Source organism: Muscardinus avellanarius (assembly GCF_963383645.1).
Source record: "Muscardinus avellanarius genome assembly, chromosome: 2".
NCBI lineage: Eukaryota > Metazoa > Chordata > Mammalia > Rodentia > Gliridae > Muscardinus > Muscardinus avellanarius.
The window spans coordinates 125,438,115-125,460,068 of NC_137787.1; the positions used below are offsets into that span (position 1 = coordinate 125,438,115).

The 21,954-nt window shown below is 40.3% G+C and overlaps 2 protein-coding genes across 2 annotated transcripts in view; both read left to right on the forward strand.

The window, feature by feature from the left end:
• The first annotated feature begins 312 nt into the window (after positions 1 to 312).
• On the forward strand, positions 313 to 1,978 carry POLR1D (RNA polymerase I and III subunit D). Its single transcript, XM_080690237.1, has 2 exons — positions 313 to 406; positions 1,515 to 1,978. Exons 1-2 carry the CDS (start codon positions 381 to 383, stop codon positions 1,888 to 1,890), a joined length of 402 nt encoding a protein of 133 aa, XP_080546363.1. The 5' UTR covers positions 313 to 380; the 3' UTR covers positions 1,891 to 1,978.
• LOC308259313 (protein POLR1D-like) overlaps positions 326 to 21,954 on the forward strand; it is a 47,466-nt gene continuing 25,837 nt past the window's right edge. The window contains exon 1 of the mRNA XM_080690238.1: positions 326 to 406. Within this exon, the coding sequence (XP_080546364.1) occupies positions 381 to 406 (26 nt within the window). The 5' untranslated portion in view covers positions 326 to 380. The remainder of the gene's footprint in view (positions 407 to 21,954) is intronic.

Consider the following 21,954-nt stretch of genomic DNA (forward strand, 5'->3'; position numbering starts at 1 on the left):
ACTTGGAGGCGGCAGGTGAGGCCATCACCTGGGGAGCTTCCGCACACCGCCCTCGGCGTCCGCCGGCCGGTCCCGGCCACGGGGCGAGGTGGGCGACCGGTCCCCACTCCCGGTCCGGGCCGGCGCAGGTGAGCCGCCCGGGCGCGCGCCGCCCTCCGGCTCGCGGGGCGGTGTGGGCGGAGCCTCTAGGCCCCGCCCCGAGCCCTAGGCCCCGCCCCGCGCTGGGCCGGGCGCGCCGCCGCGGCTCCTCCCCGCTCCTTCCGTCCGGGGCGCCTTCCGTCGGTCGTTCCTTCCTTCCTGCTTCGCCGCACGTTTCGAGGTATGGGGCAGAGTCTCCGTTCCGCCAGCACCACCTGAGGATCCTGGCGCCCACCCCCGCGATGGAAGAGGATCAGGAGCTGGAGAGGTAACGGCCGAGGAGGCGGGCGGGTGGGCGGGCGGCCGGGGGCTCGCGGCCCGCGGGTCCAGCCTGCGCGGCGCAGACCCGCACGCAGGGCCCGACCCGGGCGCCGAGGGGACGCGAGGAGGGAGAGAGCGGGGCCCGATTGGGAAGAGGGCGAGGAGACGTGAATGTGTCCAGGTAGAGACGCCCCGAGGTAGACTGGCTAGCCGTGAGGGAGGGAGGACGAGTTGGAAGACTAGAGTTAAGTCTTAGACCCTCGTTAGAACCTCGTCAGCACCTGAGTGGTGGTGCTGGCGTGTCCTGACAGGCCTAAGTAACTACAGACCTGTAACTACAGCTCACGGTCGGCCTCTGTGCTGTTTAGAAAGCCTTTCTACATGCTGAATTATTTTTCTCCCTCCTACTAAACTCGTCTCGCATCATGTCACACCTTCCACTTCCTAATTTCTCTACTTCTTCTGAATGGAAGCCATAATTGAGCCTGCACTTTAATAATCTGTACTTTCTGATTTTATACTAAAGCAATGTGTTTCTAGCCTTTCAACTCCCGTTTCATTTTCCAGCAGGGCCCCACCCTATTCTAATCCTATCCTTTTCTTGTGACTCTACCAAAAGAATTTTTTTTTTTTTTTTTTTTTTTTTTTTGGTGGTACAGGGGTTCCTGGAAGCCCTTCTACCTCCGGGCTACACTCCCAGACCTATTTTTACATTTTTATTTGGAAACAGGGTCTCCTAAGCCAGCGCGCGGGGCTGGCTTCGAACCTGTTTGATCCTCCTGTTTCTGCCTCCCAAGCGCGGGGATTACAAGCGTGCGCCACCACGCCCGGCCAAAAGAATTTTTTTGCAAACATTCAAGTTTGCGTTTTTCTAAGAAGACTCCCCTTGTGGCCAGTGTGGATGATCAGAGGAAGTAGGGAGAAACTGGAGACAATAAGTTAAATGTTTTTAGATAGGAGTTGTGAAAGCAGGAAAATGAGAGGCTAAATAGTTCTATATAATTGAAGTGGATTAGAGTAATATGTTGCGATTGTGATGTAGTAAATGAAAAGAAAAGCTGGTCACAAAACAGTATGCAGAATGATCTCATTTTTATAAAAAAATATGTGTGTAGAAAAATATCTGGAATGAAGACCTCAATGGCTGAAGGCGAGAGGAAGACAGCCCTGGAAATGGTCCAGGCAGCTGGAACAGATAGAAACTGTGTGACATTTGTATTGCACGAGGAGGACCATACCCTAGGAAATTCTCTGCGATACATGATCATGAAGAACCCGGAAGTGGAATTTTGTGGTTACACTACGACCCATCCTTCAGAGAGTAAAATTAATTTGCGCATTCAGACTCGAGGTGGTCTTCCAGCTGTCGAGCCATTTCAAAGAGGGCTGAATGAGCTCATGAATGTCTGCCAACATGTGCTTGACAAGTTTGAGGCCAGCATAAAGGACTATAAAGATCAAGAAGCAAGCAGAAATGAATCCACATTCTAGTCTCTTATACAGGATACAAGGAGGACTATCCTCTGGGATATTCTGTTCATGATGGTGCAAAATGCAGAATTAGAAGTTTGTGATTATAGCATGCTCTGTCCTTCAGAAAGGTGTGGTTCTAGCTATTGACCCATTACAGCTGTTGGAATTCATATAAGAAACTAAGAAACTGTGTATTCACCTAATAAAGTCCCTCTTTTATTTAAACTAGTTTGAGTGGTTTCTCTTCCTTGCAGCTAAATGATATTCATGAATGACCCTCCCCCCTTCTTAATTAAGCCAACATTGAAAGTGAGGAAACAATGAGGAAATCAGAGCCTAGACAAGGACTTTGACCATGGGAATTAAAGGAAGTATTCATTCATGTCTGATTGGGGGGGATGGAGAGATGCAATAGATCGTGACTCCGTAGATTATAGTTGATTTTAAAAAGGAAGAAAGAAAGTTGGGATAGGGACTTGGTTCTTGCTGTTTTGTTTTGGGTTTTTGTTTTTGTTTTTTTATGGTTGCTAGATAAGGCAGAGGTGAGGAATAATTTGAGATAATTGTGAGGATTCTGATTTTGCCTGAGAGTATTAGGAGGAGAAGGACAATTCGTGTGAGGAAAATGGCTTTTTTTTTTGAAAACTTAAAATATTAGTAAAGCACATCTAAGAGTCAGTCATGGTGGCACATGCTTGTAATCCCAATTCTTGAGAGGCTAAGACAGGAAGATTGCAGGTTTGTAGCTAGTCTTAGCAACTTAGTGAGATCCTGTTTTAAAATAAAATAGGGCTGAGGTATAACTCAAGTAGAATGGCCCTGTGTTCAATCCCTACTACCCCCCGCAAAGCCATCCTATTACCTCTTCAGCCTATCCAATTTGACTCTTAATTCACCCTAAATATGTTAGCCTCCTCTGTCTTCTGCTTTAAACCCTTCTGTTGATGGTATTTCCTCCTCTTGGAGCAGTATCATCATACTCCAGTAAAGTCAAAACTTACTGTCAAACTCCCCAGCTTAGCCAGGCGTGGTGGCACATGCTTGTAATCCCAGCACTTGGGAGGCTGAGACAGGAGGATTGCGCAGGTTCAAAGCCAGCCTCAGCTACTTAGTGAGGCCCTCAGCAACTTAGACCCTGTTTCCAAATAAAATATAAAATAGGTCTGAGAATGTAGCCCAGAGGTAGAAGTCCCCTCAGTTTCATCCCCAGCACCACACACAAAAAACTCCCCAGCTTAGTTTGGGTACCACTGTGTCCTTTCATTATATACTGTTTTTCCTGATCTTTATATCTGTTATGCTCTTGTTAGTATTTATAATGTCTGCTCTCTATATCAACTTACCAATGTGATCCCAGTACCTAGCACAACACCTGACATGTATTGGATGCTTAGTAAACACTAGATGAACCCATGTAGGTGGTTATGGCATGTAGCATTTTACTCTCTCAAATTGACCTCCTCTAGCCTACATAGACCTATTTTTCCTACACTCAGTCTCCTTCTAAAACTATTTCTGTGTATATCAAGTACCTGGTTTGTATCTGGCCTCCAGGGTAGAGGAGTGGATGAGGTACAATGGGTCCTGTTCTTATGGAGCATGTGTTATAAGAGAAATGACATTAGAGAAACAAATACAAGGTCAAGATAGAAAACACAAGAGGACTCTGCTTTAGGCACAGATTACAGGGAATGCCTTCCCAAGATAATAAGAGAAGAGTTGGCTGTGCAGTATAGAGAGTAAATGCATTGTAGAGGGAAAATGCAAGGGTTCTAAAGCAGAAAACTGGTGGTTTGAGGAATTAAAGATGGTTAAATACTTGTGCTTGTAGCATAGTAGGCAAAGAGGAGAAGGGCCTGTCCTCTGGATTTAATGAGAGGAAAAACTGGGAAGTAAGGAGGTTGGATTTTAAGTACAATGAAAATGACATCTTGATTACTTTTATTGCAGTGTGGGGAATGAATTATAGGAAAGCTCAAAGCAGAGAGATAGAATTTAAGTGGCTCGAAGGAGTGATAAGCTAATAAGGGGGAAAAGAGGGTGACTTTGAAATATTTTAGAACTGAATAGGTAGACCTTGTGAATTATGTGTGAAAGATGATAAAAATGAAAAAATGACTCCTGCCTAGTGTGGGGGCCCATTTAATGAAATGGAGGGAGGTGAAAGGGGGAAATATAGCAGAAGGTAAAAGGGTGGTTGGGTTCAAAGGTCTATTTTATTTTTTGTGGGCCTGGGGATGGAACCTTGGGGCATTTTACCTCTGGGCTACAACCCCATCCCTATTTTTTATTTTGAAACAAGGTCTCACTGAGTTGCAAAGGGCCTTACTAAGTAGCTAAGGCTGTCCTGAACAGGGATTCTCCTGTCTCAGCCTCCCAAGTACTGGGATTACAAGCATGTGCCATCACACTCGGCAAAGGTCCATTTTAAACAGGCAGTGTATATATGAGGTGGAGGCCATGGAAGCTAAAGGTAAACTTTATTAATTTTCATCATTAAAGGTGATGTAAATCCATAAAAATGGGAGAATGACAAAAGGAGTGGACCCAGGAACAAGCTCTGGGTAACCTCAGTAATTGAACTTAACTAAGGGAGGAGTAACTGGTAAGGTAGTAGGAAGGTTTGCCAAAAGCAGAGTTTTTGTATTCAAGGTTTTCAAAATGAGACCAATATTGAATAAGACAGGTGAATACCAAAATGTCAGTTGGAGTCGACATGAAAGTCATTGAACTGTGTCTAATAAGTTTGGTATCTAATAAGGGTAAACATTAATACTGTGCAACTAAATGGCTTGAGTTTTCCGGTAAGTTACACAAGGACATTAGGTAGGTTTAGGTGAAATCAAGGATGAAGAAAAATAGAACACCATGGGGAAGGATGAAGAATATTCTCCCAGCATGATCGAGATTCTGTAAAGCTGGTGCCATTATAAGGGGATTAACACTTGTAGGTGGAAGAAGGAAACCCAAAAGGGTAATAGAGAGAGGAAGACCAAAACTTTATTGCTTCTTCCAACATGCTGCCTTTGGATAGACCTGTAAGGATAGTAAACAAGATTATTTTCGTGGAGTTTAATCCTTCTGAATTAAGCCATATCAGAAGATGAAAACAAAGTTGATGGACATAGAGGTAAGGGATGGCGATAGCAGGCTGAAGTAACTACTGTCAGGTCATGTGGGAAGTGCATTCTCTGGTGACCACCACATCTCATGACTTTGTTGTACATAAAGGAGTTGTCATTAATCATGTGGCATGCAGTCTTGAATCTGTTTAGGTTGGCCGTAAGTCATAGGTTTATATAAAACACCTTCAGAGGCTGGGCTTGGTAGTGCACCCTTGTGATCTCGGTACTTGGGAGGCTGAGACAGGAGGATCAAAGGTTTGCAGCCAGCCTCTGCTACCTAGTGAGAACCTCTGCAACTTAGTGAGACCCTGTTTCAAAATAAAGAATAAAAAAATAAGGCTGGGTGTAGCTTGGAGGTGGAATGCCCCAGAGTTCAGTCACCAGTACCACAAAAAAAAAAAGAAAAGAAAAGAAAGAAAAACCTTCAGAAGGCAGATGGGTAAAAGGAAAAAATTGAGGGCAAGGAAGACAAAATAACCAAGAGTCTTATATGTATGGAAGGAATTATTGCATGAATTTTGTAGGGACTGAAAGAAGGCTGAATTGTTCCAAGAAAGCATGGAGGAGGTTGACATGAATCATTAATTTATATGTACTAAAAAAATTACTTGATCAGTATCTGTTTTACTAATAGTATTTCACTCGAAATAACTACTATAGTATTAATGATTCAAGATCAGAAATTCTGTTCAGCTGTCAAGTACTATGCCTTTTAAAGAGCCAATTAATAAATAATATGATTACATGCCAAAGGCTATGACATAAAAATTCTCAGCCGGGTGTGGTGGTGCATGCTTGTAATCCCAGTGCTTGGAAGGCTGAGACAGGAGGATCACAGTGGTTCGAAGCCAGCCTCAGCTACTGAATGAGGCGCTCAGTAAGTTACTGAGACCCTGTTTCCAAATAAAGTATAAAATAGATCTGGGAGTATAGCTTGGAGGTAGAAAGCCCCTAGGTTCTACCCCCAGTACCACAAAAATAAATAAATAAATAAATAAATATAAAATTCTGAGTACTTGCCTACCATTTTCCATTTTCAAAGCAGTTTACAAACTATATATTTATAGCTGGGCGTGGTGACACACACTTGTAATCCCTGCACTTGGGAGGCGGAGACAAGAGGCTCACACAGGTTCGAAGCCAGCTGCGCTGGCTTAAGAGACCCTGTTTCCAAATTTTTTTTAAAAAAGTATAAAAGTACGTCTGGGAGTATAGCCCGGAGGTAGGCTGAGGCAGGAGGATCACAGTTCAAGGACTTCCTGGGTAAGTTAGCAAGATCCTGTCTTAAAATTTTAAAAGGGGGCTCAAATGTAGCTAAGTGATAGCCCCTGAGTTCAATCCCAGTGCCACAAAATAAATAAACAAATAGTAAAGTAACATAGAGATAGATTTGATATAGGAATAGAGGCGAAAGAAGGATTGAAAATTACCCTAGCTGAGCATGCTCGTGCACACTTGTAATTCCAGTATTTGGGAGACAGAGAGGAGGATCACACTTTGGAGGGCAGCTTCAGTACATACTCTCATCAACCTAGGGAGACCCTATTTCAAAACAAAAATAAAATAGAGCTAGAATTAGGTGTGGTGGCACACACTTGTAATCCCAGCATTTGGGAGGCTGAAACCACAGGATCGTGGTTCAAGGACAGCCTCATCTACTTAGGCCCTTTGCAACTCAGACCCGTTTTCAAAGTAAAGAATTAAAAATGGGGCTGGGGATGTATCTTGGAGGTAGAATGCCCCTGGGTTCCATCCCCAATATGACAAAAAAAAAAAAAAGAGAGAGAGCTAGGGATGTAGTGCAGAGGTAGAATACCCCTGGATTTAATCCCTGGTAACACACACACACACACACACACACACAAGAGAGGGGGGGAGGAGGGAGGGGGAGAGGGAGAAGGGAGGGAGGAGGAAGAAAGAAAGAGAAAGAAAGAAAATGAGTTCTTTTCTCATTTTTCTCAGAGTTCTTTGGGGTCCCATATCCATGTTCATAAAATCTTTAGTTTTCCTTTCATTCAGTCACAACCTAAAAACAGTAAGGCAAGATTTATCATCTCCTCTTTCCCAACCTGTCCTACTAGTAGTTAGTACCCCCAACCCATACAAGATGTGAATCCAAGGCTACAGGTAAGGAAATTGGGGCTGGAGAGACTTGGTCAGGGAAGTGAGAGGTTTGGCTTTTGCAACAATCCTTCCTACTTGATCTCTTCAAAGGAAAGTCTTCATACATTCATTCCATAAATATCACTGACCACATACTATATGCAGGCACAATTTAGGGACCAGGGATACAGCAGGAAACAAGTTTGCCCACATGTAATTTGTTTTTTAAGGCAGAGATAGAAAATAACCGCATAAATATATAATCTGATTTTAGCTATTAACATAAACAGGAAGTTAAAAAAAGTAAAAGACAGATGGCCTAGAAATGGCACTGAAATATTGCATAGCTAAGTTTATGCAAGCCTCACTGAGTTGCTTAGGCTACTTTGAACCTAGAATCCTTAAGGAAGGCCTTTCTGAAGAGCTGCTATTTGAGCAGCGAAATGAAAGGCCAAGAATAAAGAAGAATAAACCAGATTTTTTTTTTTTTTTTTTTTTTTTGGTACTGAGGATGGAACCCAGGGGCATTCTACCTTCGAGCTACACTCCCAGCCCATTATTATTATTATTATTATTATTATTATTGTCATTATCATTATTATTATTATTATTTATTTTGAAACAGGGTCACACTGAGTTGCAAAGGGCCTACGTAGCTGAGACTGTCCATGAACCGCTATCCTACTGACTCAGCCTTCCAAATGCTGGGACTACAAGCATGTGCCACACACCTGGCTTTAAATCAGAATTTTTAAAAAAAGATGAATTTAAGATTATTCAGTAATGAAAAGGCAAATCTATGAACCTGTGTGTGTATGTGTGTAATGCTGGAGATAAAATCCAGGGCCTTCTATCTCTAGGCTACACTCCCATACCTATTTTATATTTTATTTGGAAACAAGGTCTCACTAAGTAGCTAAGGCTGGCTTTGAACCTGAGCGATCCTCCTGTCACAAACTCTCAAGTGCTGGGATTATAAGCATGTGCCACCATGCCCTGCCTATGAACCTTTTTAAAGGAATGAATTTTGTAGTTCTGCTGTGTGTGTATGGTTTTCATTTGTGCCTAAATTTATATCACTTTAATCTGTATATGTAGTCATCTAATAATTATAGTAAAGAACATCGAGATACTCAATGGGACAAAAGGATATGTAGAATATTATAAGTGTTTCATACTGACATATCTATTTGTATTACGGGTAGTTAAGTTTTTTAATGGCACTGTTTTTTTTTTTCTTGGTACTTTTTTAAAGGCATATTTGTCCCTCCATACCTTCCATTGGAGTGGTTCCTAGACTCCTGTGGATACCAAAATTTGCTGCTCCAGTCCTTTATATAAAATGATAGCAGTAACTGTAGAGAACCTGTGCACATCTCCTATGTACTTTAAATCATCTCTAGATTACTCATACCTAGTATGATGTCAACAGCTGTTCCAAGACATTGTTTAGGAAATATTGACAAGGAAAAAAAAATCTGCATTTGTTCAGTACACATTTTTTTATTATTGTGGGTTTTTTGCTTTTGTTTTTTTCTGGATATTTCCCATCTTCAGTTGGCTCAGCTGATTCATGAATGTGGAACCCATGGATGTGAAGGGTAGACAAGACTATGCTTTTCTTAAGAAGGGAAGTTGATGTGTGTGGGATCCTGGGTACCTTTCACTCTAAATAACTGAGATGTTATAACATAGGAGAGCTGTTACAATCACACTGCCTGGATTTTGTCTGGCTTTAGACTAGTGATTTTGACCTTGTTAACTATATTTGCCCTCTTTGTGTCTGAGTTTCCTCATCTGTAAGACTGGGATAGCAACAATACCATATAAGGATGTTGTAACTATTTATTTAGATAATATATTCAAAGTGCTTAGGATAGCAGCTGGCCCAAATAACATGCTCTCAATGTTAACTATTAATGCTACTATTATATTGTGTTGAAAAAGCTGGTTGTTTCATACTTCTTCATGAAAACTTTGAAACAAACCTGAGTAGTGTTTGTAATTTTTAGTTTTCTTTAGCTCAAAGCAGCACTATAATATGAATTTCAGGACCCTTTATTGTAGGTTCCCTTTCTGCTAAAGCTTGTTAAAAGCTATTTTGAAATAGCATCTCTATTAATAGAATATAAAAATTTTTGAAATTTTGATTTGATAAAAATCAAATGGCTCAGGCTTCTCATCTTCTCAAAAAGAAATTAAGATTCTGCTGGAACATTCCTAATCTTCCTTAAACTTGAAGATAAGGAAGGAGAAGCAAGTTCTCTAACAGATGGATGCCTGGTCTAGAGCCAGGTATCTGGAATGTTGGTAAGAAGCCAGAGCTCCAACTAGATCAGTGAGCATAAAACTGCATAAAATAAACTATATTGATATTTCATCTTAGTAATTCCTATTCCTCATAATTTCCCTAATTAATGTATGTAATATAGTTACATACATACGCACACATATATGTCAAAAGAAAATCTACCTGGATGCTTTTTTAAGTTTTACCTCTCTGACTTGGGCCAAACCTGAAAAAACAAAATTATAAATAATGTATCGACCATATCTATTGAGAAAATCAAATTGCCTGGAGCATCTAATCAGTCAGAACCAATTGGCTTAAACAACAGTTTGGAGTTGGATCAGGTTTGTTTTTTGTTTTTTTTCTTTTCTTCTCGGTAATGGGAGAGACTTTCTCTCTAGGGATCTCTTTCCCAGGGCAGTAATTGTATAAGGGTGAAGGGTGGGGACTCTGAAGTTGGAGGGCCAAGTGTCTCCACTACTTCCTGACTTATGAAAGGCAGCCTTTGGGAGCCTCCAGTTTGTTTATGTATGAAATTGGGTGAGTAATAACCCCAAGGCTATCGCCCAGGCATCAGCCAGACATGATTCTGAGACCTGCTTGGAGAGGATTTGTCTCTACACTCACATGGGGTTGCCTCTTGGTATGGTATCTGGTTTCCTCCAAAGCAAGCAATCCAAAAGAGGCAGAGAACCTGTCTTTTTAATACCCTCATCTCAGGAGATACATCCTATACTTCTGTTATATTCTGTTTCTTAGATTAGAATTAGTATGTCCAGCCCACACAAGGGAATCTCACAAGGGTCTGACCACCAGGAGGTGAGCACCTCATTTCCCTTAACCACCTCTAAAATAGCATGTGTACCTACATACAACATTACTTACTGTCCCCTTACCTTGCTTTATTCCTTCAAAACATTCATTGCTAACTAACATATTATCGTTTGACTTGTATATTATCTAGCAACAGTTAAATATAAGTACCTTAAAGGCAGGCCTTTGTCCCTGTTTCCTTCTGTATCCCCCACCCCTAAAATTGGATCAGGTGTATAGCCTTTTATTAACATGAATTGAGTAAATGAATGTACATATGATCAATGTCAGCACCACAAGGAGAAAAAAACAGCAGAACAGGACTGATGTTTTATAATGACATTATTTTGTACACTCACAGCTGACGTTTACAAACCCAGAGAGCCACCACAATAACAAGCTTCATGAAAACAAAAAAAATTATTGAGTGCATCAAAGAACCATGCTTCTCCTGTGGTTTCAATGGGAGGAAGGGGTGGGGTAATAAACAGCACAGAGAGCTTCAGTAAAAGTGGTTAGACTTTATATTCTGTTTCATTTATGTTTTTTCTTTGTCCCAAAAGCCTTTGACTGTCATCTTCATCCGCTTTATCCATTATCCATCTGTTACCTTTTATTGATCTAAAATAGAAGATAGGGTATCTCCCAATTGAAGTCGAAAAAGTCCTTTACCAATATAGGAACGTGACACAGATTTTCCTTGGAATCTTGTTCTCTCACAACTTTAGTAGAACAAAAGTTATAAAATTATTGATTTGAGTCCCTAAGATTGAATTTAAAGTTTTGACTCCAGGTATGCTCTTTGTCAATGCCAAATAGTACATTCTCAACCCATCCATCTCATAATCCTTTTACAAATAGCACCGATTTGGAAAAATTTTAAATGCATGCAGTTTTCTTCCAGCAGCTCTTTAAAGTCTAGCTGTGTTCCAAGTATTAGGGATGCAAAGATGAATCTCATTTGGCCTCTGATTTCAGAGTTTGCAATCTCGGCCAAAAAAAAAAAAAATGTATATTATAAAAATCCTGAAGGACAGGTATCATTTCTTCCAACTTTTTGACATAATTTAAAATTGCAGCCTCTTCCCCCAGAACCTTTTCCCACAGTGTTGTTGTTTTTTCTATAATGCTTATTACCTTCTAATATGTGTATACCTTTCTGTGTATATGTAATCTACATATTATTGTGTTTATTATATATTGTCTACTCCCTCTCCATTCACACATATACTATAACAAGCTGAGTGCAGAGATTTTTGTATAAATGTTGACTGATAGCCGGGCATGGTGGTGCATGCTTGTAATTCCATTATTTGGGAGGTTGAGACAGGAGGATCTCAGGTTCACCGCCAGCCTCTACTACTTAGTGAGACCTTCCATAATTTAATGAGACCCTATTTCAAAATAAAGAATAACAAAGAGAGCTAGGGGTGTAGCTCAGAGGTAGAATGCCCTTAGGTTCAATCCTCAATACCGCCCTCCCCCCAAAACAAAAAGTTCACTAATGAATCCACAACCCCCAGGTCAGTGCCTGAATAACACATAGTGAATACTCACTAAATATTTATCAAGTGAATGAATAGAAGATGGACTCTGTTTTGTTTTTTGTTGTTTTTAAATAACCCCAAGACCTGAACTTGAATTTAAAAAGGTGGAATAAATGCTTTTTAAGCTTTTAGTTGAGCTGTGGTTATATGTCTTTAGGCTCTATGATCTGTCATATGTAGATGATGAGAGACTGGGCCTGGCCAAAAGTCAGACCTAGACCTAGGAGGTCATTGAGACTAAAGGAGACCATGGCTAGAGCTGGTAAAGTTAAGAATAACCAAAAACAGCCTGCACAGTAGGAAACAGCAAATCTGACAAGTATCACCAGGTAGGTGAATCCAAGGAGGTCACTGACCTGAGAACTGGGTGTGTTGTGTAAGGTGAATGGATTTGAAAGACCACATTTGGTTTCAAGTGAGTGCCTCACACATTATTGAAAGCTGACCCCCAAAATAGACAGTTTGGGTTTTATGAACCCCAGCTCTATATACTAAGCATGGCCTCAGAGTTGGGGAATTCATAGGCCAATAATACTTCTAAAAATAAAATCTAATGGGGTGAGCTGATATAGGTTTGCTCAAGTTTTATTTTGCTCTTCCTTTACACAACAGACCTTTCTTCACTTTGGTGGAAAATTGCCAGAAGTCTCAGTTTTTAATGGCCTGAAGCAGTTGAAGGAAAAAATGAAGAATTAAATGGAACATTCTTAACATCTGTTGTACCATTTTTATAGCATTTGCTCCACAATAAGACAGACAGACTTGTAGTTTTCGCCTTGGATTCTCATGCACATTTGGTTCCCAAGTATTTATTTCTTACCACTACATTGGTAAGTTATATAGGATTTCAGAATAAGAATTCAGAGTTCAAAGAACACATGTCACTGAAATTGCCCATCTGAAATGATTTTAGATCCTAGTTGGCTTTTTTACATACTCAAGAATAAATCCTAGTGCTTGGAATTACTTTAGGAGTTTTTCTTCAAAAGTAGTTAATATGAAATTGGAAATATAAGCTTCAATTATTACCACATTTCCTGAAGATGAGGAATAGAGTGCAATCATAATGTTCTTTGTCAAAGTAAGTAAGTTGGTTTTATGTTCTGCATCAGACCTTGTAATCTAGGCTTTCCACGCTTGGTAACCATGGTTTTATTTCTACTTTCTGTTTATGTATCTGTTTACATGGCAAAGATTGTACTTTGTCTTTAAATGAATTTTTTAAATTTTATTTTTAATGGACTTAAAAGGATTCCTAGGGGCTTATGATTAGAAACTTTTCAGAAAATGTGTCAGCCTGCAGGTGTGCCACTGTCTGCTGCCCAGACTTGTAACAAGCAAGCAGAGGGTTCCCTTCCTATTTGCTTGTTCCAATTAGGTTGGTCCCCATTTGAGCTATGTGCTTCAGAACAAGCCAGAACAAGAGAAAGCCAACTAGGCTTATTCCTAGCCCAAAAAAGATGGCCTAACAGCCACGTAACTGTGACTATAAAGTGAAAAGACTGATTTAAGTGGGAAAACCAGTTTAATTCTCCTTCAAGATAGTGTTTTTCCTATTTATAGAAAGGAAACTGAAACCTGGAGAAGTAGCCTGCCTAGAGTTATGTGGCTAGTGAACAGATAGGAACCAGGACTGCCTCACTTCTTAGGCTCTGAGTTCAGTGTCCACAACACTGTCTGTGTTCCCTTCCTTGGGCACAAAGACCAGGTTTTGCCAAGACATATTCTGTGAAAAATCAGTTTAAGAGACCAAACAGGCCGCATGCTTGTAATCCCCACGCTTGGGAGGCAGAGACAGGAGGATTGCGCAGGTTCGAAGCCAGCTGCGCACGCTGGCTTAGGAGACCCTGTTTCCAAATAAAAATGTAAAAATAGGTCTGGGAGTGTAGCCCAGAAGAAGGGCTTCCAGGAACCCCAGTACCACCAAAAAAAAAAAAAAGAGGGAGAGAGACCAAACAGTTACCAGTAAGTAATCTTTGATTATTTATAAGTTGAAGCTAAAACATGTTGGAAATGGGGCTGCTTTTTGTAAATCTTAACAATGAAAAAGGCCAATGAGTTAGTATTTGGCTAAGAACCCAGATCTGGCCAGGTGTGATTGTACATGCCTGTAATCCCAGTACTTGTGAGACTGAGACAAGGGAGGATCCCAGGTTTGAGGTCAGGCTCAGCAACTTAGCAAGGCCTTAGTAGTTTTGTGAAACCCTGTTTCAAAGTATAAGAAATATATAGGACTAGAGTTTTAGCTCAGAGATAGAATGCCTCTGGGTTCAATTCCCAGTAAACACACACACACACACACACACACACACACACACACACACGTTTATTAATAATGCTTGGTTCATGAAAATATATGGTCCTAGGGATTGAACCTAAGTCCTCACATACGCTAGATAAGAGCTATACCCCCAGTCCATTTTTTGTTTTGAGACAGGGTCTCATTAAGTTGCCTAGGCTAGCCTAAAACTTGTGATTCTCCTGCCTCTCGAGAAGCTGAGATTACAGACTGCACCCAATAAAAATATCATTTTTTGTATTACTAAATTTCATTGTCTTTAAATAAATTTCATTTTAACTTTTTCATCTAGGTTGTGCAAAAGTACCACCTGAAATCCTCAAAATATAAAAACCATCTTCCTGGACTGAATAAAATAAGAATATGTGTTAGTGGAAAGGTATCTGGAAAAGTAATAGGATCAAGCTTAGAGTCAGATATGCCCCTTAGTTGCCTAGCCAATAAAAGGAGAGCAGTAAGATCAGGCTCTTTTGAGAGTCAATGAGGTAACATACTTCATGCTGTAAACCACTGTATACAGTATATAATATATATATTATATATAATATTTGTGTATTTTCATTAATGTAGCTAACTCAAAACTCGATTCTAATTATAAAAATGTGGGGTTTTAGTGTGGGCTTATGGTTTTATTTTTTTGATACTGGAAATTGAACTCAGAGGCATTCTGCCTCTGAGCTGCACCCTAGTCCATTTTATTTTTTATTTTGAAACAGGTTCTTAATAAGCTGTTGAGGCCTCACTACAATCCTCCTGTCTCACCCTCTTGAGTACTGCAATTACAAGCCTGTGCCACCACAACCGATTTTTTAAAAAATGTTTTAAAATTCTTAAATAATAATTTGTTTTTGTTTAGTGCCTTAGTTGCAAAATAACTATATGTATAATTGTATTTAATCCCCATACAAACTCTGAAAGGGTCATAAAAATATCCTCAGTTTACAGGTCTCAGACCTCTGGTCTTTGAATGTCACAAGAGCTAGCAGGTGGCCAAATTGGGAGTCATTCTCCACTCTATTTTGTGTATGTGTGTGTGTGTGTGTGTGTTACTGGGAATTGAACCCAGGGACATTCTACCTTGGAGCTACACCTATTTAGTTTTACTTTCCTTAAGGCACCTACCTTGAACACGTCCTCAATTCAAACTGTAAAATGGTAACCGTGCTTTCTTTTCTGAAAGTATCAAGAGATGTGTTAGGGACAATTACTGGGTAATTTTTACTCGGTCTGGGTTTGTCAGGAAAGACATTCTGCTCTGAAGCTCGTGTGTTTCAGATGCAGTTATCATAGACACATGATAGCACTGGGATTATGCTAGCGTTGGTACTTGTGGTGTCCTCTAACAGTAATAACCCTGGGCTGAAACACTATAATTATAGACTATCCCCTCATAATTACTCCCTAGGTAATATACCATCTTTGGTTCTAGGAAAGAAAGAAATAGTATTGATAATTTTCAGTTGAATTTTTAAGATAATTATTTGGTCTTAGGCAGGTTGTTAACTTCTCTAAGCCATAATTTTCTGGGCTTTATATGACAGTTAAACTAGATGACCTCCACTGCTAACATATGAGAAAATTTTTCTTTGCTTTGTTTTTTTAAAAATTTAGTATTAGCCAGGCATGGTGGCACATGTTTGTAATCCCAGTACTTGGGAGGCTGAGACAAGAGGATTGTGCAGGTTCGAAGCCAGCCTCAGCTACTTAATGAGGCTCTCAGCAACTTAGTGAGACTCTGTTTCCAATTAAAATATAAAATAGGTCTGGGAGTATAGCCTAGAGGTAGAATGCCCCTGGGTTTCATCCCCAGCAACACACACACACACACACACACACACACACACACACACACATTATTTAATGGGTCTTTACCTAGCACTTTAATTCATTTTGGGGTTTTTTTATACAAATTATAGTGAAAAGAGCCTTGTAAATGCTGAAATTTGGGACCTTTTTTGAAATAAAGTGTAGGAATTGATATAGAAGTTTCACATATGCGCCAGTATCTGTCAAGAAAATACTAAGACAGGATTGTGAACTTGGGGAGTTGATATTTTCGATGAAATTTGAAAGATAGTTTCAAGCATTTTCATCTTACAGTGCCTTTTTTATTTTCTTCTTCTTTTTTTCTGTAAACATCAGTGTATTAGACTTTGGGAGGAAGCCAGATTATGCTGTTTGAATAACCAGCATGATCTGTCCCACAGTTTTACCCTGCAGCCTCAGTCATTTACCTTTTCTATTTTTAACTTTGCTCTAAACTCTTTGTTAGCATTGCTCCATTATATTAAACTTCTGCTGTTCCATCCCTAAGGATGATCTGTGCTTAGTAGTAGCTGAGATGATTCTCATATGTACAGCTATTTAAAGCAGCATTAATAAAGGGATAGGAGAAGGCCCTATTTAAGGTTTTAGCTGGCTTGTAAAACAAGTCTATAAATAATAAAGTCTAGCTGGGTATGGTGGTAAACACCTTAATCCCAGTTCTTGGAAGACTGAGACTGGAAGATTGAAAATTCATTGATAGCCTCAGCAAGTAGTGAGATGTTCATCAACCTAGTGAGACTCTGTTTGAAAGTAAAACTAAAATAGGGCTGGAGGTGTAGCTCCGAGGTAGAATGCCCCTGGGTTCAATTCCCGGTAACACACGCGCACGCGCGCACGCACACACACACACACACAAGTTCTACGTTAGCATTTTTTGATCCTTGATTGTCTTACAGCTGATTTCTGATGGCAGAATCGCCAATTGTATTGCCCTTCATAGTTTCTTTTGGTACTTGATGCTTGCTGTGATATAAGCATAAAGGGTAGATGAGTCCATAATGGGATTTTTTGTTCCTTGGGTTTTCCTTCTTTTGAGATTGGCTGTATGAGCTGGTTCCATCCCTTCCTCATCTCTGCTGCTTTCCTAGTGGTTCTTTAGGTCCACTAAATTCAGCATTTGTAAGAATGTGCTTGCATTGCACCAGAGTTCTACAACTGCAGCCAGCTAAAGAGGAAGCATCTGGGGGCTTTCAAAGTAAATGTAAAACCTTATTTTACACGGTTGTGCAATTTCAGTGGACCAGCCAAATTCAGTACTATGAACATTTGTAACCATTCTCAAAGGGACCCTGCTCTCATGACAGATTTGTGTGCCTAGCTGCTTACTGTTAACTACTGCATGATAGAAATGGAAGGATTTTTTCCCAAAACACTGTATGTATATTAACTAAGATTTTATTATTCGCAAAGTGGGATTAAAAGTTGCCCTCTACCTAATTTTGTTGCTATATAAACTAGTACCTAAAGAAACAACTTGACACTTGACACTGCAGGGTTTAAGGAGTCAAGAATTTGCTAATTTTGTTTTTTGTTGTTTTTGATGCTGAAAATTGAAGCCAGGGTCATTCTACTTCTGAGCTACACCCTCAGCCCTACTTATTTATTTATTTATTTATTTATTTATTTATTTATTTATTTATTTATTTATTGTGGTACTGGGGATGGGATCCAGGGTCATTGCACCTCCGAGCTACATCCCCAGTCCTATTTTTAGTTATGAAACAGGGTCTCACTGAGTTGTGAAGGGCATTGCTAAGTAGCTGAGGCTTTCCGCAAACCGCAACCCTCTAGTCACTGCCTCCCAAATGCTGGGATTATGAGCGTGCATCACCACACCCAGCTATCTTTTTTTTTTTTTTTTTTTTTAAACAGGGTCTCTCTAAATTGCTAAGACTGCAAACCCATTATCCTCCTATCTTGGCCTCCCAAGTACTGGGATTACAAGCTTGTGCCACCACACCCAGCTATCTGTTTATCTGTTTAGTTTTAATACATTATTTTTCTGTAATCAATATCTGTACTTGTCTTGATGTAGAAAAGATTCTTTGTGTACCTGATCAGTTTTTTAGTCTCTCTCTGCCAGTTTAGTAAACTACCATATCTTTCAAAGACAGAAAACTCCTGGTAGTCAAGATGAGGCCTAGTCTGGCAGTCCACAGGGCAGGAGGGAAGCACCATCACTCTGGAAACCCTCAGTTTCTCTGGCTTTTGATGATCTCTTGCCTCCTAAACCCAAGCTCCACCTTGCCCTGGGAGGCCCAAAGCCAGACATTGAATCTGTTCTAGGGGCTTCCTCTTCCTCCCCTCTCATTGTGTATTGCTGAACTTCTAAATATAAATGTTTTCTTCCTGGGTTAAAAATTGCTCAATTCCGAAGCTGGGCGTGGTGGCACATGCTTGTAATCCCAGCGTTCAGAAGGCTGAGACTGGAGGATCTCAGTTTACGGACAGCCTCAGCTACTTAGTGAGCTCCCCCACCCCCGCCCCACAAGTTAGTGAGACCTTGTCAAATGCCCCTGGGTTTCATCCTCAGACCCGCAAAAAAAAAAAAAAAAAAATTTTTTTTTAATTGCTCAGTTCAGATGACAGAGAAGTTATTTATCTTGAAACAGTACCTTCAAGAGACTAGTTTCTATGTGTGTTTTTACAATGAAAATACTTTTCAAGAGCATGGAAAGATTAGGAAATCATATGCATTCTAGAACTTTCTCTTATCTTCTTCTCCTACCCCATTCCTTGGTTCTTAGCTCTTAATATAATTTTGATGATTATAAGTCTACAGGGGGTGGACAGCTTGTTTTCTAGCAGATGACTACAGCCTTGACATGACTGAGGGAAGCAGCTCAGCAGGCTGAGATCCAAGAACTCTGAAGCATTGTTCAGGATAGTCTGCAGGGAGCGGCAGATCATTTGTACAAAATAAAACTCTTAGTGAATGCAAGAGTGGTTTACAGACCCAGCTTTTGGTGAGATGGTTTTTCTGTAATGTGGTATGTTTGTCAAAAAAACAGCATGCCAAACTTCTACCTTTGTCAAAGAAAGCTGTGGAGCTAAACTTTAGAGACTTCATGTTGTAGTATTTTCTTTTGTGCAGTTTCTGTGCTATGTTTTTTGTTTGGATTTTGAATATATTTGTGAAGAGTTTGAATTTTATGTTTTTGCTCTTTAATTTTTTGCCATATTTTTCTATTTTTAATAAATTCAGGCAGCTGACATGTTAGCTTTTCTTTGGATATTGGCTCCCTTCGACATTCATCTTTCTAGACTTTTAAATCCTTTTTTCTTTCACAATCTTCATTTCACCAGTTTTGTATTGAGTAAACTAGCTCAATAGTTATTTTGACGTTATATTCTCTGTCTGGGTTTATTTCTCCCAGCTAATATTTCAGTACAGCATGTACATGGGTTTTTGTTTTTTGGTTTTTGGGGTTTTTTTGGTGGTACTGGGGTTGGAAACCAGAAGCTTTCTACCTCCAGGCTATACTCCCAGACCTTTTTTGTATTTTATTTGGAAACAGGGTCTCACTAAGTTGCTGAAAGCCTCACTAAGTAGCTGAGGCTGGCTTCGAAACTGTGCGATCCTCCTGTCTCAACCTCCCAAGCGCGGAGTGGGGATTACAAAGCGTGCGTCACCACGCCTGGCTTACATGTATTTTTAAACCTAACAATTGGCCTGTCAGAGAGATTTGTGATCCCTGATATTATATAATTCATGGGCTTTTCTATTTAGAGTTTATTATTTCCTAAGCAACCCTACCACTACTACCCCACAAAGTTATTTTTAGTAAGAGATGCTCCTCTTCATAATTTATATAAAATTTTCCATGGTACATTTACTCAGGTCTTACAATGTGAACTGAAAAATATATCTCTATATTTTCTGTACCAGAACTTAAATATTTGTAAAAATACTTGTTCTTGCCGGGCATGGTGGCGTACGCTTGTAATCCCCGTGCTTGGGAGGTGGAGACAGGAGGATCACACAGGTTTGAAGCCAGCCGCGCTGGCTTAAGAGACCCTGTTTCCAAATTAAAAAGTATACAAAATAGGTCTGGGAGTGTAGCCCAGAGGTAGAAGGGCTTTCAGGAACCCCAGTACCACCAAAAAATAATAATAATAATACTTGTTCTTTTGAAAATGAGGCCTGTACCTACAGCAACATGAGTATCTTATGAAGTGAGAAATAAGTTTATCTTTTTTTAAATTTTTTTTCAGTACTGGGGATGGAACCCAGGGGCATTCTACCTCTGAGCAACACCTCCAGCCCTAATTTTTTCTTCTTTTTATTTTTGAAACAGGGTTTCACGGAGTTGTAAGGGGCCTCACTAAGTAGCTGAGGTTGTCTGTGAACTGCAATCTTCCAGACTCTGCCTCCCAAATGCTGAGATTACAAGCCTGCACCACCCCGCCGGCATAAGTTTATCTTTCATGGCACATTTACTTAGGCCTTATAATATGAACTGAAAATGCATCACTATAGCCAGGAATGGTGGCACACATTTGTAATCCAAGTACTTGGGAGACTGATACAGGAGGATTATAGGTTCAAAGACAACCTCAGCAACTTATCAAGACTTGCAGCAACCTAGTGAGCTGCTGTTTTTTGTTTGTTTGTTTGTTTGTTTGTTTGTTTGTTTGTTTGTTTGTTTGCAGTACTAGGGATCGAACCCAGGGGCATTGCACCTCCGAGCGACACACCCAGCCCTATTTTTATTCTTTATTTTGAAACAGGGTCTCATTGAGTTGCCAAGGGCCTCACTAAGTAGCTGAGGTTGGTCACAAAACTGGATCCTCCTGTCTTAGCCTCCCAAATGCCGGGATTACAGGCATGCGCCACCAAGCCCAGTGACCCTGTTTGTTGTTGTTGTTGTTGTTGTTGTTGTTGTTGTTGTTGTTGTTGTTTGTTTATTTTCTTTTTTTAATGCATCACTATATTATCTATACCAGGATTTAAGAGTGAATATTTAGCCGGGCATACTGGTGCACGCTTGTAATCCCTGCACTTGGGAGGCGGAGACAAGAGGATCGTGCAGGTTCGAAGCCAGTCTTGGCTGGCTTAAGAGACCCTGTTTCCAAATTTTAAAAAAGTATAAAAATAGGTCTGGGAGTGTAGCCCGGAGGTAGAAGGGTTTCTAGGAACCCCAGACCACACTAAAAAAAGTGAGTATTTGTAAAAATAGTTGCTTCTTTGAAAATTAGGTTCCTGCCTTCAGCAAAATGAGTGTCTTATGAACTGAGAAACTATCAAAGAATCAAGCCACATTACCTACCAACTGAAGAAGTCATTTCCCCAAGGGTAGGTAGATTATTCTAACCCACCCTAGGGGGTTACCATAAATGAATAGCCGTAGAGGCTTCAGAATGAAGTCTAGGTGAGGGGTCTAGTTTTATCTTCACTGAAGCACTTTTTATGACTATAAGTACAGTAAAACATTGCTGGCATTCACTTATGTGCCTCTCAGATTAGATAGAACATCTAGAGATTTACCATGCCTTTTTTTTTTTTTTTTTTTTTTTTGCGGGTCTGGGGATGGAACCCAGGGGGATTCGACCTCCGAGCTACACCCCCTGCCCTATTTTTTATTCTTTATTTTGAAACCAGGTCTCACTGAGTTGCAGAGGGCCTCACTAAGTAGCTGAGGCTGTCTGCGAACACCATCCTCCGGTCTCAGCCTCCCAAATGCTGGGATTACAAGCGTGCGCCACCACGCCCAGCTTACCATGCTTTTTAATAGAGTCATAACAGAAAGGTTAAAACTCCAGGCCCTAGAGTCAGACTGCCTGGAGTCATACCACAGGCCTGTCACTTACTGGCTGTTGTGGCTTTGGTAAAGTTCTTGACATTTCCTTATTTTCTCCTCATCTCTTTCTCAATGGAATGGTAGCTACACATTGGAGTTATGGGGATTAGGAATGAAATACATAGTACATAGGTACTGTGACCATTATTTTTCATCATATCCCTTATGGTACATATTAAGTGCTTATTATTTTAATATTTAAAGGAAAATTGCCTAAAACCAAGGTAAGGAGAGCAGCCTCTGTATCATCATATTATAGATGTCTCTGTCTTTGGAG

Coding starts and splice junctions, on each gene's coding strand:
- POLR1D (XM_080690237.1), top strand. CDS start 381: ATGGAAGAGGATCAGGAGCTGGAGAG. Junction 407..1,514: donor GAGGATCAGGAGCTGGAGAG/GTAACGGCCGAG, acceptor ATATGTGTGTAG/AAAAATATCTGGAATGAAGA.